This window comes from Misgurnus anguillicaudatus, chromosome 14, assembly GCF_027580225.2.
Source record: "Misgurnus anguillicaudatus chromosome 14, ASM2758022v2, whole genome shotgun sequence".
Taxonomy (NCBI): domain Eukaryota; kingdom Metazoa; phylum Chordata; class Actinopteri; order Cypriniformes; family Cobitidae; genus Misgurnus; species Misgurnus anguillicaudatus.
In genome coordinates, this window is record NC_073350.2 from 697905 (window position 1) to 711655 (window position 13751).

Genomic DNA, 13751 nt, shown 5'->3' on the forward strand with positions numbered 1-13751 from the left:
TGTGTTTATTTTTTCAGTTAATCTTCTTCACCCCTGCTCCACTTTTAATATATTCATTCAAAGCTAACCTATTTATGCCTTACTAGCATGTTTTTCATGCACCTAAATATATGATCTATACTAATATACCTGGTATATACCAGCTAATAAATGTAGCAAAAAGATGGCGCCAGCGTGTTGCACGGCGATTCGTCGACTTCCCGAAAGTTTGTGTGTGATTGTATGGATTTTAATGTTAATGTCTTTGTGGATGAGCCCTGCTTTATCTGTGCTGAGGTACGACTACGCAACACTTTTGGACATTAAATCAGTCATTGTCAGCGGAGATTGCCTGGTAAATGCAGATAGTGACAACTTCAATTTCCCCAAATACCCATGGTCTATTCCGCCGGAGATATCGCGGTTCTACGGAGGTTGGATTCCTAAGAGGAAGCGGCAAAAAAGACGGGGTTTGCGTGGTGGAAGATTGGCGAGGAAGGCACGCGAGGGCCGTGTCGATAGGCGGCCACAACGCGCGTGGCTCCGATCGGTATATCCAGACCAATCGCCGCTATTATCCCACCAGCTATTTATGAAACACCCTCGGAATAGAAAACAAAATCACAGACTTCTGAAAGAACTACGCTACTCCCCGGCAGGACTTCCACAGCCCATTGAACGTCCCTCGGTAAAAGCAGCTCTTTTAAACGTGAGGTCAGTGGGAAATAAATCTTTTATACTTCAAGATCTTATTGTTTCCCAAAATCTGGACTTTCTGTTTTTAACTGAGACTTGGCTGGAGCAGGGGGATCATAGTTTACTTTCTGAACTGGTGCCAATGAACTACTGTGTTTTAAATACCCCGAGATCTACAGGTCGGGGTGGAGGTATTGCCACAGTGTATAAAAATAGTTTTAAATGTGTCCAGTTACAAATAGGAAAATACACAAGCTTTGAATTTCAGACATTCAAAATGGATTTGTCTACATACTGTGTTCTTGTCTATCGCCCGCCCAGATATGATAAGAATTTTATACAGGACTTTGCTGACTTTTTATCAATCATTGTGCCAGCCACTGACAATCTTCTTATTATTGGTGATTTTAACATTCATGTGTGTTGTCCATCTACTATACTGGCAAAATAGTATACTGGACCTCGTGGATTCTTTCAATTTAACACAGCTAGTGGAAGAGCCCACCCATAAACATGGTCACATCCTAGACCTAGTTATATCCATGGGCTTGTGTATTACAAATTTATCTATTGCGGACAACTGTATATCTGACCATGCAACTGTAATGTTCAATCTTGATTTGCCATCAGGGATTTCAAACTGTGCACCTGCTGTTCGCTATGTTCGTTCTGTAAATGACAGCATTGCTCAGCTTTTTGCGGATGCTTATGCTGTAAGCCCTGGATTGGCTATTATGGAGAATTATGAATCCACCCTTGATACAGAGAAGCTAACTACTGTTTTTAATGAAACATGTGTAAATATTATGGACAAAATTGCCCCCTACAGGATCAAAAAGGTGAAATTGCAACCCCAGCCATGGTTTAATAATGACACCCGTGCTCTTAGGCAAAACTGTAGGAAAGCCGAACGTAGATGGAGGAGAGATAAACTGCAAATATCTCATGAAATGTTTAAAACCTCATTAAACAACTATCAGTGTGCTGTGAAATCATCAAGAGGTAAATACTTCTCAGACTTGATAAACAGATCGCATCAAAATCCAAAAACCTTGTTTAGCACTATAAACACAGTGCTAAACCCGGATATAGATTCTTAGTCATGTCTGAACCCATTTACCAGTAATAATTTTCTGAGTTTCTTTGTTAAAAAAATTGAACTGATCAGAGAAGGTATTTCTACCACAAATGTCTATCTGGAAGTCCCGATGCTAGCTTCATGTAAATTGGAGAGCTTTGATTTGATCTCTCTTCCAAATCTGGCAGATCATGTAAAACAGCTAAAACCCTCCTCTACTCCACTTGATCCTATCCCTCCACGGTTTTTAAAGGAGATGTTCAGCATCCTGGGGCCCTCTATCTTAGCTATCGTAAACAGCTCTCTAACAACTGGTTGGGTTCCCCCATGTCTTAAACAGGCAGTGGTGTCCCCCTTAATTAAAAAACCTGGTTTAGACCCCTTAGAATTAAAGAATTTCCGTCCGATTTCCAAGCTCCCCTTTCTTTCTAAGGTGATAGAAAAGGCTGTTTTAACTCAAATCACACCCTTTTTAAAGGAGAATAATCTGCTAGATGACTTCCAGTTAGGGTTCAGAACTGGTCATAGCACAGAGTCTGCACTGGTAAGGGTCTTAAACGACCTGTTAGTAGCAGCAGACTCCGGTATGGCTTCAGTGTTAATTATGCTGGACCTCAGTGCCGCTTTCGACACTGTGGACCACCATACTCTTTTAAATCGTCTTGAGAGGGAAGAGGGGTTCGGTGGCGTTGTTTTTAAATGGTTCCAGTAATATTTAGAAAATAGATCTTTCTATGTAAATGTCGGAAATGTCCCATCGTCCGTGGCTTCTGTACAATATGGCCTCCCCCAGGGCTCTATTTTAAGTCCCTCACTATTTGCTTTATATATGCGCCCTTTGGGCCTTATATGTCAGCGTCACGATATATCATATCACATGTATGCAGATGACACTCAGCTATACTTTCCGCTGAAAATTGGGGAGGAATCAGCTTTACAATCCCTCCTGACATGTATAGAGGAGATAAAATCCTGGCTGGCAAATAACTTTTTACAGCTAAATGAAGGGAAGTCGGAGATCCTAATTTTTGGCCCAAAGAATGTGAAAGAGGAATTAACAAAAGCCCTAGCCCCTTTAGACATGACTGTAAAGGAGATGGTGAGAAATCTTGGTGTCGTTTTTGATTCTGTTTTTAGCTTTGAGAAACAAATAAACCTGGTGGTAAGGAGTAGTTTTTATCAACTAAGAATGATCTCAAAATTAAAATCTATTTTGAGTTTTAAAGATCTAGAGGTAGTGGTCCATGCTTTTATTACTTCTAAACTGGATTACTGTAATGCGTTGTATGTAGGAATCGGTCAACGGCAATTACAACGGTTACAGCTAGTACAAAATTCTGCCGCTAGACTACTAACGGGGAAAAAAAAAGAGAGAGCACATCACACCGGTTTTATCGTCACTACACTGGCTACCAGTTAAGTTTCGAATTGAGTTTAAAATTTTAACCATGGTTTTTAAAGCACTACACGGTATGTCCGTGTATATTTCTAATATAATGTATAAATATATTTCTAACCTCTTAGAGTTGTACACACAAGCAAGGCCTTTAAGATCTGCAAACCAGTTGATGTTGACTGTTCCAAAATCCAAAAAGAAGGCAAAAGGGGATCGGGCATTCTCCGTTATAGCCCCCAAAACGTGGAATAGTCTACCAATGTACATCCGTCAGGCGCCATCATTAGTGATTTTTAAATCCCAGCTAAAACCCTATTTTTTTAGTTTGGCCTATGAAGAGGAGTGATTGCTGTTTTTTATTGGGTAGTCTGTAAATGTATTATGTGTTTAAAATGTTTTATTCCTTGTACTTGTTATGGGTTTAATGTTTTTACGTCGATTTAAATTGTGTACAGCACTTTGGGCAACAAAGTTGCAGAAAAATGTGCTTTATAAATAGTTGAAGTTGAAGTTGAAGTAGCATTAATTTGGGTGGGCACACTGCATTTGAAATTCAATCTGCATCTAATATAGCTAAACCAAGTAAATTTGCTCGAATTAAAGTCATTTTATGATTAAGTCAAGTTTAATCATAAAAAAATGTATTTTATCAGCAACATAATTGTGGACAGTAAAAATGCTGAGTGGCTAGTAGCTTTGGAAAACAACTAGCCACTTTGGCTGGTGAGCAAAAAAGTTAATGTCAAGCCCTGCTTACTAGTCTGTCAAATAATATCTCATGCTCTATCATCATTAGTGAGTTTCTGGTTACCTGTGCTGTGCAAGTGCATATGGAGTGTTTTATTGACTGCTGCATTTAAAAATATGTTTTTCAAAGCAAGATCTCAGTGTATCATTGATGGTATAAAGTTAAGCCCCCTCAACAATTTCACATGCCCCCTCAGTCATTTCATCCTGCAGCCTGGCCTGCATGTCTCCATGTGCTACACAGCTGATGCTCTGTCTAGTTAGGTAACTCATGTCCTCCATTCAATGTGCTTCCTCTCTTCCTTGCTCTATCTGTTCTGCTTTTCCAAATCAGGGTTTTGCCTCTGTTTTTCAAGTACAGGCTCAAGAGGCAAGATCAAAGCTGTATTGGGTGTACTAAAGGGATGAAAGGGTTCGTTTTCACCGGTAAAAGACAAGAGAAAGACCTGGCCAATGCTGGTCTGTGTCGCATCTAGTTCAGAAGCATGCAGTCAACATTGGATCAAAATTTACACTATGTGGACTGATGTGGGGAAGATATCTTGCATTGTGACAACCTTTGATCCTCAACAAAACTGGGATCTTTAAATGGGTTTTGGATAAGGCTTTAAAGAGCGAGCAGAGAGCGAGGACCCCGCAAAGCCTGAATGTTAATTTCAACTGTTTTAAGATTAAAGATAGGCAGTTTTCATTTAAACTACTTGTAAAGAACTTTTAATGTACATTTTGAATGGAGTTTAGTTGTTGCCTTACTCCCGACAAGTTTTTGGAAAAGTTTAATTTATCAACTTTACCGATTGTCAGCGAGAAACTGTGTGCAGCACTGCTTGACGCACAACGATCAAGAAATCATGGAAGGGAATTATATTGTTCACAGTTAATGGTGGAGGACTCGTGGGCAAGCATTCTTTGGTGACATTCGTGATTAACCAGAAAATAAGGTAGGAAGATTTAATTTACATATGGTTGTCTGGTGGAAGAGTTTGAGAGGAGAGAGGGGTGTTCCTCCCGTTAGACGTGAGTGGAAAGACACCGTAAGGATAGTGTTCAACTAGCTCTGGCCCGATTTACTTTACATATTCTGCAAAAGTTGTTCATAGCCATTTTAACTCTGGTATTTCGCTCGATGGGTTTGTTTTCACATCATACGTGTATTTTACAGCAGAGATTCGATGCGGCTGAGCCGGCGCATAACGCACATCATATCCAAATGTTATGTGTGATTGGCTTATGTTTAGACCAATAATTTTAAACTTCAGACAAGCCCCTCCCACGAGAAGGAAAACGATTGTCAATGATGCCCAGCCAGACTCTGTCTATGAAGCGAAGCAAAATAGCAGAGGATGGTATTACCAGGCTAATAGTGACCTGCAAACTTCAAAAAACTTAAAGAGTGTTTTTTTCCCAAGCATTCATTGTTGCAACCTAACACACACAAACATGTAGCCTACATTGAAGTTGCATTAAGCCAGCCAATAAGATTAAAGCATTTTAGATACAATAAAGTGCCAGCCAGTATTGTTTTCAATCATTTGTAAAGGTAACAAAATAATCTTAAGTACTGTACTGATCATTTAGTTTGTTACGTTGAACCTAGTTCATCACTTATATATTTAAGATAAACTAAGTAAACCAAACTCAAACAAAATAGTTAACCTTACAATTCTACTTATTACTAGAAAAAATATGTGGAAACTGATTACCTTAAATGTCTCAAGTAACCCTCATTCACAATAGCAAGTTGCATTGTAAAATTAAATTAGTTGATTTACAAATTATTGTATTAAAAAAATATGTCAACTTAATCATTAAGCACAATTAAATACTGGTGACTTACAGTTTTTTTTGTCTCCTTTTTTCAAAACTGCACACACAAAATGCAAAGAAGCTCACATCTCCTTCAAAATGCAACACTGCATTCAAAATGCCACAAACACATGTCAGAATAAAGCATTTGCCTCAAATGGCAAACACTTCTTTCATAATAATACATTTTTCTAAACACTGCTGTTCAAAATCTAAAGCTCTTTGGTCTTTCATAGGCTTATATCTACATTTCAATACAATGTTCTACAGTGAAAGTAATCTACTGAGAGGGGTAAAAAGTACACTGCAAATGCCAATACAATGTAGAAACAGAAAATATTTATCAGGCCCAACATTACTGTTGTATACATTAGCATACAACAAAACTAAAGCATGTAAACCAAAAGTATATTCTTTACAGTAGAATACAGTAAATTGTGTGGGGTCCCAGTCCAGGATCTGGCAAGGGGGGTGGGGTGCAGATTGCCAAAACAGGTAATCTGACATTTGACCTATTTATAGGCCTATCTATACAACTGTAAAGTAAAGCAGTGATTGCTTAGTGATCAGTTAAGCAATTAGTGTCTGCATATGTAAGGGGTGTGTCTGTGTGACCTGGTGAATGAGTGTAGCATTTTGATTGGTTGTGTTTTAAAAAAAGAAAGCAAGTGACTTCCTCATAGATCTTTGTGTTTTAGGTAGATAATTGTGTGTAGTGTTTTGAAAAAAGTGTTTTATGCAATTGAAAACTGAGTCAAAGGCTGAGAATTAGCTTATGCTTTGAAGATGTGGCATGTAGTTTTGCACTTTGAGTGAGAGCTTTTTAAAAATCGTGTGACATGAAAAGATTTTGTGGGTAAGCAATCATAAAAAACTGTAAAACAATGTCTAAGGTTAACTCATTAATAAATTGACTTCAATGAGTTGATTAAAAAAAAAAATTTTTTATTGTGTAATATTCTCCCAAAAACTTGAGTTAATTTAATGTAGACTGTATTTAAATTAATCAGTTCACTTAAGTTGGTGTTCATATAGGGACAGTTTCCCGGACAGGGATTAGACTAGTACTTAAGAGCTCTCCTAACTGAAAACAACTTGCACTGAAATATCTTAAAGCAGGGGTGTCCACTCCTGCTCCTGGAGGGCCGGTGTCTCTGTAGAGTTTTATTCCAACCCTAATCAAACACACCTGATCCAGCTAATCAAGGTCTTACTAGGCAGACTAGATACTTTGAGGCAGGTGTGTTGAGGGAAGTTTTAGCTAAACTCTGCAGGACACAGGCCCTCCAGGACCGACTTTGGACACCCCTGTCTTAAAATACATCAGTGTCCTTTGTTTTACCTCAAAATGCACACAGGTAATGTTTTTAGTAAGCCATGCTTGTTAAAACTAGTTATATTTCCTAATTAAACTAAGGCCTAGTCCTGGATTAAGCTAATCCTGATCCGAGAAACCGCCCAATAGTGTACTATAGGATATAATTTCTTTCAGGGCTGGTCTGTTATGGGCACTTGGGCGCCACCCTTCCTACCAAGTGTAAAAAAAAGTTTTAAGTTTGACAAAAACATGACTTGTGTGTACGTAGGAGGGGGTCTTTTGTCTGCCAGCTTCATCATGTGCGGCATATTATCATGAATGTGTAGTTTTATGCTCGTGCACCAAGAAAGGGTGCCATTGCTATCTAACCCATGGAGCCCTGATATGCTATTAAAACGTCACTAAATATGATCAATTCAACCAATCAGTGAAGCGTGGTAATAATTCTCCACTGGGCCCTTTGTCTCCATGCAGATCAGAGAATAACATGGAGTTTTAGGCCTCGGTGGAGCCTCCAAGGCGGCTTCTGCAGTGAAGCAGTTCGAGCTCACCGTTGGTCAGATGAGTAGCGCAGATATAGTAAGATAGGAACGAGACCAATCCCAATCGACAATGGTTTGAAAAAAGGAAGTAAAATTGAATAACCAATACGTGAAACTGGCAGGAAAAAGAAAGTCGTGCCACGGACATGTGAAAACGCGTCACTTGAATGCTCGAAACGTTTCGAGCTGAATTCAAAAACAGTCTCGTTCCTATCTTACTATATCTGCGCTACTCATCTGACCAACGGTGAACTCGAACTGCTTCACTACAGAAGCTGCCTTGGAGGCTCCGCCGAGGCCATAAACCAGTAACGAGCATTTTGATTGGTCGTTTTTCGTTTTTCTGCCCTCAGAACATGTTTGAGTAAGGAAAACTCCTATCTGTGTCTGTGTGAATGATTACCTTGATTAGTTTGTTACTGATAATAAACCCATATTATACACAAATTCACAGTACATTTATTTCATGCTTTAACAGTTGACTTCAACAGTAACATTTTCAGCATTTAAGCTTAGCAGTAATGAATATTCATCCCCTTATAAAAGGCTATTTACTGTCCTGCATTACTACAGTACAAGTTTGATTTTAAGTTTGTTTACGCCCCCCCAAAAAAAAAAAAAATTTCACCAGCCGCCACTGATTTCTTTAAAATTCATGACTGATTTTGTGTCTTTGAATGAACTTCTCCAAAAAACACATCACAATGCATAATTGTCATGTACTGATACACTATACATTATTTGGAGAGAAACAAGATGGGTTGAACTGGGTTCATGTATACCAAAGCAAAGAATGATCCCCCGAACGGTGACTTCGCTGAAAACTACATTTTACTTCAAAAAATATAAATAATATTGAAAATTAAACTTCCACAACATCTTAATAACAACTCTTTAAGTGCATCATTAGTTTTAATCTTTGAACAAACATTAATAATCCAAATATTCAGGCAAAAAGATAATAGGTATTCCTCACAGTATTCATAATAAGTGCATTACACTTTTAAGATTATGTATTTTGTAGGTAAAACGTTAAATGAACTAAGATTTGTTAAGTTAATTGTCCAAAACACAAACTTTAAGTAATATTTACTTGATTATTTAAGTAAAGACAGCATTTGCGTTTACAGTGTATGCAACATCTGGCTTATAGCGCATAAACCTGCCTTGCCTGCAGAAGAATATACTTTGGACTTAAAATTGTAGGCTACATGCTTTCTACACTTAGGTCAGTAAAGTATCCAGCCAATTAGACTACTTCACTTTTTTTAAGTTTTCAACAGACATACCTCAGTTGGGTTAAGTAACTGTGTCAACACATTTTTTGTCACTGATACATTACTCGGAAAGTGTGGTCACTTCTAAATACAAGGATAAATGTTCACCAGCTGCCTGTGTACAAACAAAGAGCTTTTAACACATTTCAATCACTTATTCCACATTAAGGCCTGTGTATACTTTCAGCTTCCATGTCGGTCTCGTGCGTGCATGTATCCGCACAGTTTTCAAAGTATACTCAACAGATATGCGCAGATTGCCGCGTTCAACACATACCCGGTAAAAGTGATTTCTTATTCAAATGATTACTCTGCCAGGCTGTCAGGGCAGCACTGATTCGCGAAAAAAATTAAAATTAAAGAAGAAAGGACCAAGGCAAACGTTGTCTATTGCCATTGTGTGTGTAGTTTATAGTGTATTTGTAAAAGTTGAGAATGACAAAGTGAGTTGTGTTTGTCCTCTAATGAAGTCACTACTACTAACATCTTAATCATCATTACAAGTTTAAATAACAATGGCTCATCCTTAATCTTTAGAGAAATGCCAGTCATATATGGCACATTACTCATTGAAAAGAAAGGTCAGTAAAGAGAACAGTAATAGCAGAGTTTGCTGCTGTGCCCATTCAGAAGGATTGTGCTCTGCTCTTTTAAACATGGATGTAAACATATACTGTGCACCCACACTGCTCTTAATGCCAGACATTTCAGGAGGTTTTCACTAGAATTAAGCCATCATGTTAGACAGGAGGATAACTGCTATTTAAAATGTGCACAGCATCCATCAGTCATGGGGAAGCCCAGCGCATCGCATCAGCATCAGCACCAACACTCAACACATTTTCCATTGCGAAAGAATAAATACAGTCTGTGTCACTGTTTCGTATCCGTGCATAATCATCATCAGAGATTTGGCAATGCGTGTGCAATGCATTTCTGAAGACTAGATTGACGGTCTTTACTGTATTTTTATTTCATTTATATTTTTTAGAATAACCAAAGCTGTTTCATGCATCTACACCACAAACATATAGCATAAGCTAAACGTTATTTTCGTGTAAAATCCGACTTAAATACAGCACGGTATTGCTTTTCCATCAAACAACAGTCTCACTCACCTGTGCTGTTCTTATAAATGACAAGACTGTCGGTAATGACGCTCGGGTCACTTTGAGATCTTGCTCTCTGCACAATGCAATCCTCTAAATCGTCTGATGCGGCCATGGAGATGAGAGAACAGAAAATAAAATACAGAAAAGCCAATATGCGTGTTAATATGAAGCGTACGTATAGATGTAATTCAGCTTGACAGATCCAGACGCACTGGAGGAGGAGAACCTTGGTGCGCGTTCACGTGGGTATGTGCGCACGCGCGTTTGCGTTAATGAGGAGTACACTGAGGTACGGCATATGAAAAGACTGGATTATCTTAACTATCAAGTGTAATAAAAAGTATTGATAGTTTGTAGCATCCTCGCGTGTGTTACATTAGGTCTTCGTGTCTTTTTGAAGTGGGTACTTCTCACACGCACATTACACGTAGAAATGTTTAGCCCTTCTCGTGATTTTTATCAGACGCATTGTAATAATGTTAAAATTTGTGTAGATAAGAGTCGGACGGCATTGGCCAATTTGTCAGAACCAGAGTCGTATAATAATAACAGAGTTACGAAACGCTTTGATCTCGCCGCCGCGCGGTCACGTGATTCATGTAACGTTCTAGTTCCAAACCAAGCAGGGCTGTCAATCTGTTTGCATAGGTTTTCAGCTATTTTAGGTAAATATTAGCTTGTAATGTGAATTGATCACTATACTTAGGCTACTATGTTTATAACGTTTTTTTACTAGGGAGTGATGGAAATACAGTAAATCAGTAACGATAAACAGTTATTTGCCAGTTTATAAAAATTTTTCTGATTCATTCTTTTTTCTTTTAAACCATTGTCGCCTGGCCTTAGGGTTAGAGTTGGGTTTGGGTAACGATGTCATTTTATGTAACGCCACCAAATGTTACCAACCTAGTTAAAGCAGTTTGTAGTAGAATTAGAAAGATTTTAAATAATAAGCGTTTGTGTTCCAGTGGCTGTGCTTAGATGCTATGCCTCCCTTTTTGATCATAAAAAGCTTGATTTTTCATTTGCTTTTATTGTACATTTATGTGATGCATTAGAACAAATTCAAAAACAAACCAAAAATAATGAAAACACAGGCTATAACAAATTATTTACAGCCAATAAAAATAGGCATGTCCTATTTGTCTTACTGTTTATACTTTGACTGAGGCATTGCCTTATGTTTTAGGGTTAAAATCTCTAAATGTTTTAGGCTTGCAAAAGAAATTCCCTAATTAAATATGATGACACCGTTATACAGTACATAAAATACACTCTACGGTTATCAGAATTAATGTGCATTTTAAAGTAATTACCGTGTGATTAAAAAGATGTCTATTAACATGACAGTTATATGGGCCAGATCCGCGCTCATCTTGAGATCTCGTCTTGGCTGGCGTCATCTCTCCGCAGGTGATGGCTCATCTAAGGTCTTCATAAGAGGCTGGATCTGTAGTGGGGGCCGGGCTGGCATAATCTATAGTTACCTACCTAGTTGAAGCAGTTTGTAGAATTAAAAAGATTGTAAATAATTAGCTGCTGTTTATAATATTTTAAGCTAGGAAAGCAACTGCATTTAGACTAATGTTAATAACGGACTAATGTTACGCGGGTAAGCCGTTTTCTGTTTTTGAATTATCTATCTATCTATCTATCTATCTATCTATCTATCTATCTATCTATCTATCTATCTATCTATCTATCTATCTATCTATCTATCTATCTATCTATCTACTGTTGAAAAGGGAACCTAAGCATTCATTCAGCATTCCTTTTTTGGTTAAAAGAATAAGGTAGATTTTTCTATTATAAAAATAGTCTAGGCTAGCATGCAAGTGCAGGGTATACAGTATAAGTAAAATAATCGTATGGGCAATCATGTTTAATTAACAATCAAAAACGGATCCACAATGGCCACAGTCAGGGGCGTCATGCACCAATTTTTTTTAAGGGGGCACAGTGTCAACAGCTCACAGAAATTTGTGCATACACAAACATCAAACGAAATATTATAGAGCTTTCAGTCTTTTTCATGGCACTTACATTTCTAACAATCTGAAAACCCCTGCTTTCATGCAAAAACCTCCAAAATAATAGTGATGACTAACTTTAATATCAAATACTATTCAATCGTAATAATGACACATTTGCATCATATTTACATCTGAAACGGCATGTTTTATTTAAGTCTTAATGGCTTGTTTAAATGTGTCATTAATGCATTTTGCACAACAACTACATTATCATATAAAATTAATGTAATTTTAAATCCATAAAGTATATAAACAACGAAAATAACATAAGCTATAGCCACGTGATTGATTTTAATGTTCAATAATGATTTTAAAAAATATGTTTAGATAAAATTATTAGAGGAACAGATTTTTGCATTAAATTTTACCTCATGTGAGCATGTGAGATTCCGCGCCCGCGTGAACTCTGCCGAACTTTGGCGTTGTGCCAAGAAGATAAATCTCTACTAATATAACGTTGAGACGGTCACATTTAAAACCATACATTTTCTACACAGAGGAGGTTAACTGCACATTATTGTACTGGGGTTTGGAAATGTTGTGAGCGTTTCTAACACGTTTTAATTCCTCAGATAGCCAAATGCAGCAGCAAGCCAGCAACAGCAGAGAGCTCTTGAGCGTGCCCAGATGCTGATGACGTCTGCGACTGCGCTGACTGCAGCGCCAGCTGCCGCCAGAATAAAAGTAATGTAACACGATCAAAACACTATCAAAACGGCGAAAATCTCCGAAAAGTGACAAGGATGCAGCACAGAATGTATAATACTGTTCATATTAAACAGATTAAAAGTCAAATAACAGATTAATGAACGCTTATTTGATTTTGAGGTTGGATGCAAAATCCATTGGCTCAAAAAAAACCAAGGGGGCAGGTGCCCCCTCAGTTTGAATGGGCATGACGCCTCTGGCCACAGTACAGCAAGCAGGCTTAGCTCAGCTGTTACATACATATTAAAGCAATACGGATTTCCTTTTAATTCATTGGTTATCAGCAACAGATTAGTTTTCCCAAATTGAAAGGATATACCTTAGAATAATAATACAAAAGAGCGGAAATGTATTGTCGGGGCTCACGCCTTTAGTTACTTTAACGCGCTGCTTTCGCGGCTCACGTACGCAGTCCGTTCAGCTACCGCAACCAGCGGTACACAGTTCAATACAGTTACAAATACAAGAGTAAACAGATGTTTAAAATCGTATTATTTAATAAAGAAATTGAAGAAAATGGGTTTATGGGTTTGTTTAGTGGCGTTAATTGGCCGATTTGTGGCCAGAGAGCCGTGCATCCTGTTTGCGTGTCCTGTGCGCTTTCGTCATTGGCGGAGAAGTCGGTCAATCCCACCTTTCCAGTAAATACGACTTGTGATTGGACTGTACGTCAGCAGACAGCAAAGCATTGGCCAAGAGCAGAAGGCCCTCCCTCCATGCTCTTTTTAAGTTGTGAGGTTGCGAGGCTTCATTTTCTGAGTCAGAGTTTCAGAGCAGAGCTGCGTGACAACACTGCCACAAATCACGTGAGTCGCAAGCTTGCAACTTTGTGGGCGTATCTCCGCAAAGTGGGTGTTGTAAACTTAGCTCTGAAAAAATAGTCTGCAAAGTAGTGCAAATGTAATGTAATGTAATAAGTTTCGCCCTTTCAAACCTCAGTTTTCAGAGTTTCAAAACTTTTTTCACCTATTTGCACACCAGTTTTCAGATCACCATTTACAAGGTTTCAAACCTGGAAAACAAACTATACACTGGGAGAACACTGACAAATTTGAAACT

At 38.2% G+C, this 13751-nt stretch overlaps 1 protein-coding gene across 3 annotated transcripts in view; it reads right to left on the reverse strand.

Annotated features, from left to right (window-relative positions):
• Positions 1–10508, reverse strand: part of phactr3b (phosphatase and actin regulator 3b) — a 362484-nt gene extending 351976 nt beyond the window's left edge. For 2 of the 3 annotated variants that reach the window (XM_073875723.1, XM_055184984.2), the window contains exon 1: positions 9958–10508. In XM_073875723.1, coding sequence (XP_073731824.1) covers positions 9958–10063 — 106 coding nt within the window. In that variant the 5' untranslated portion in view covers positions 10064–10508. The remainder of the gene's footprint in view (positions 1–9957) is intronic. The other variant, XM_055184983.2, reaches the window with a different exon arrangement.
• Between the last annotated feature and the right edge of the window lie 3243 nt (positions 10509–13751).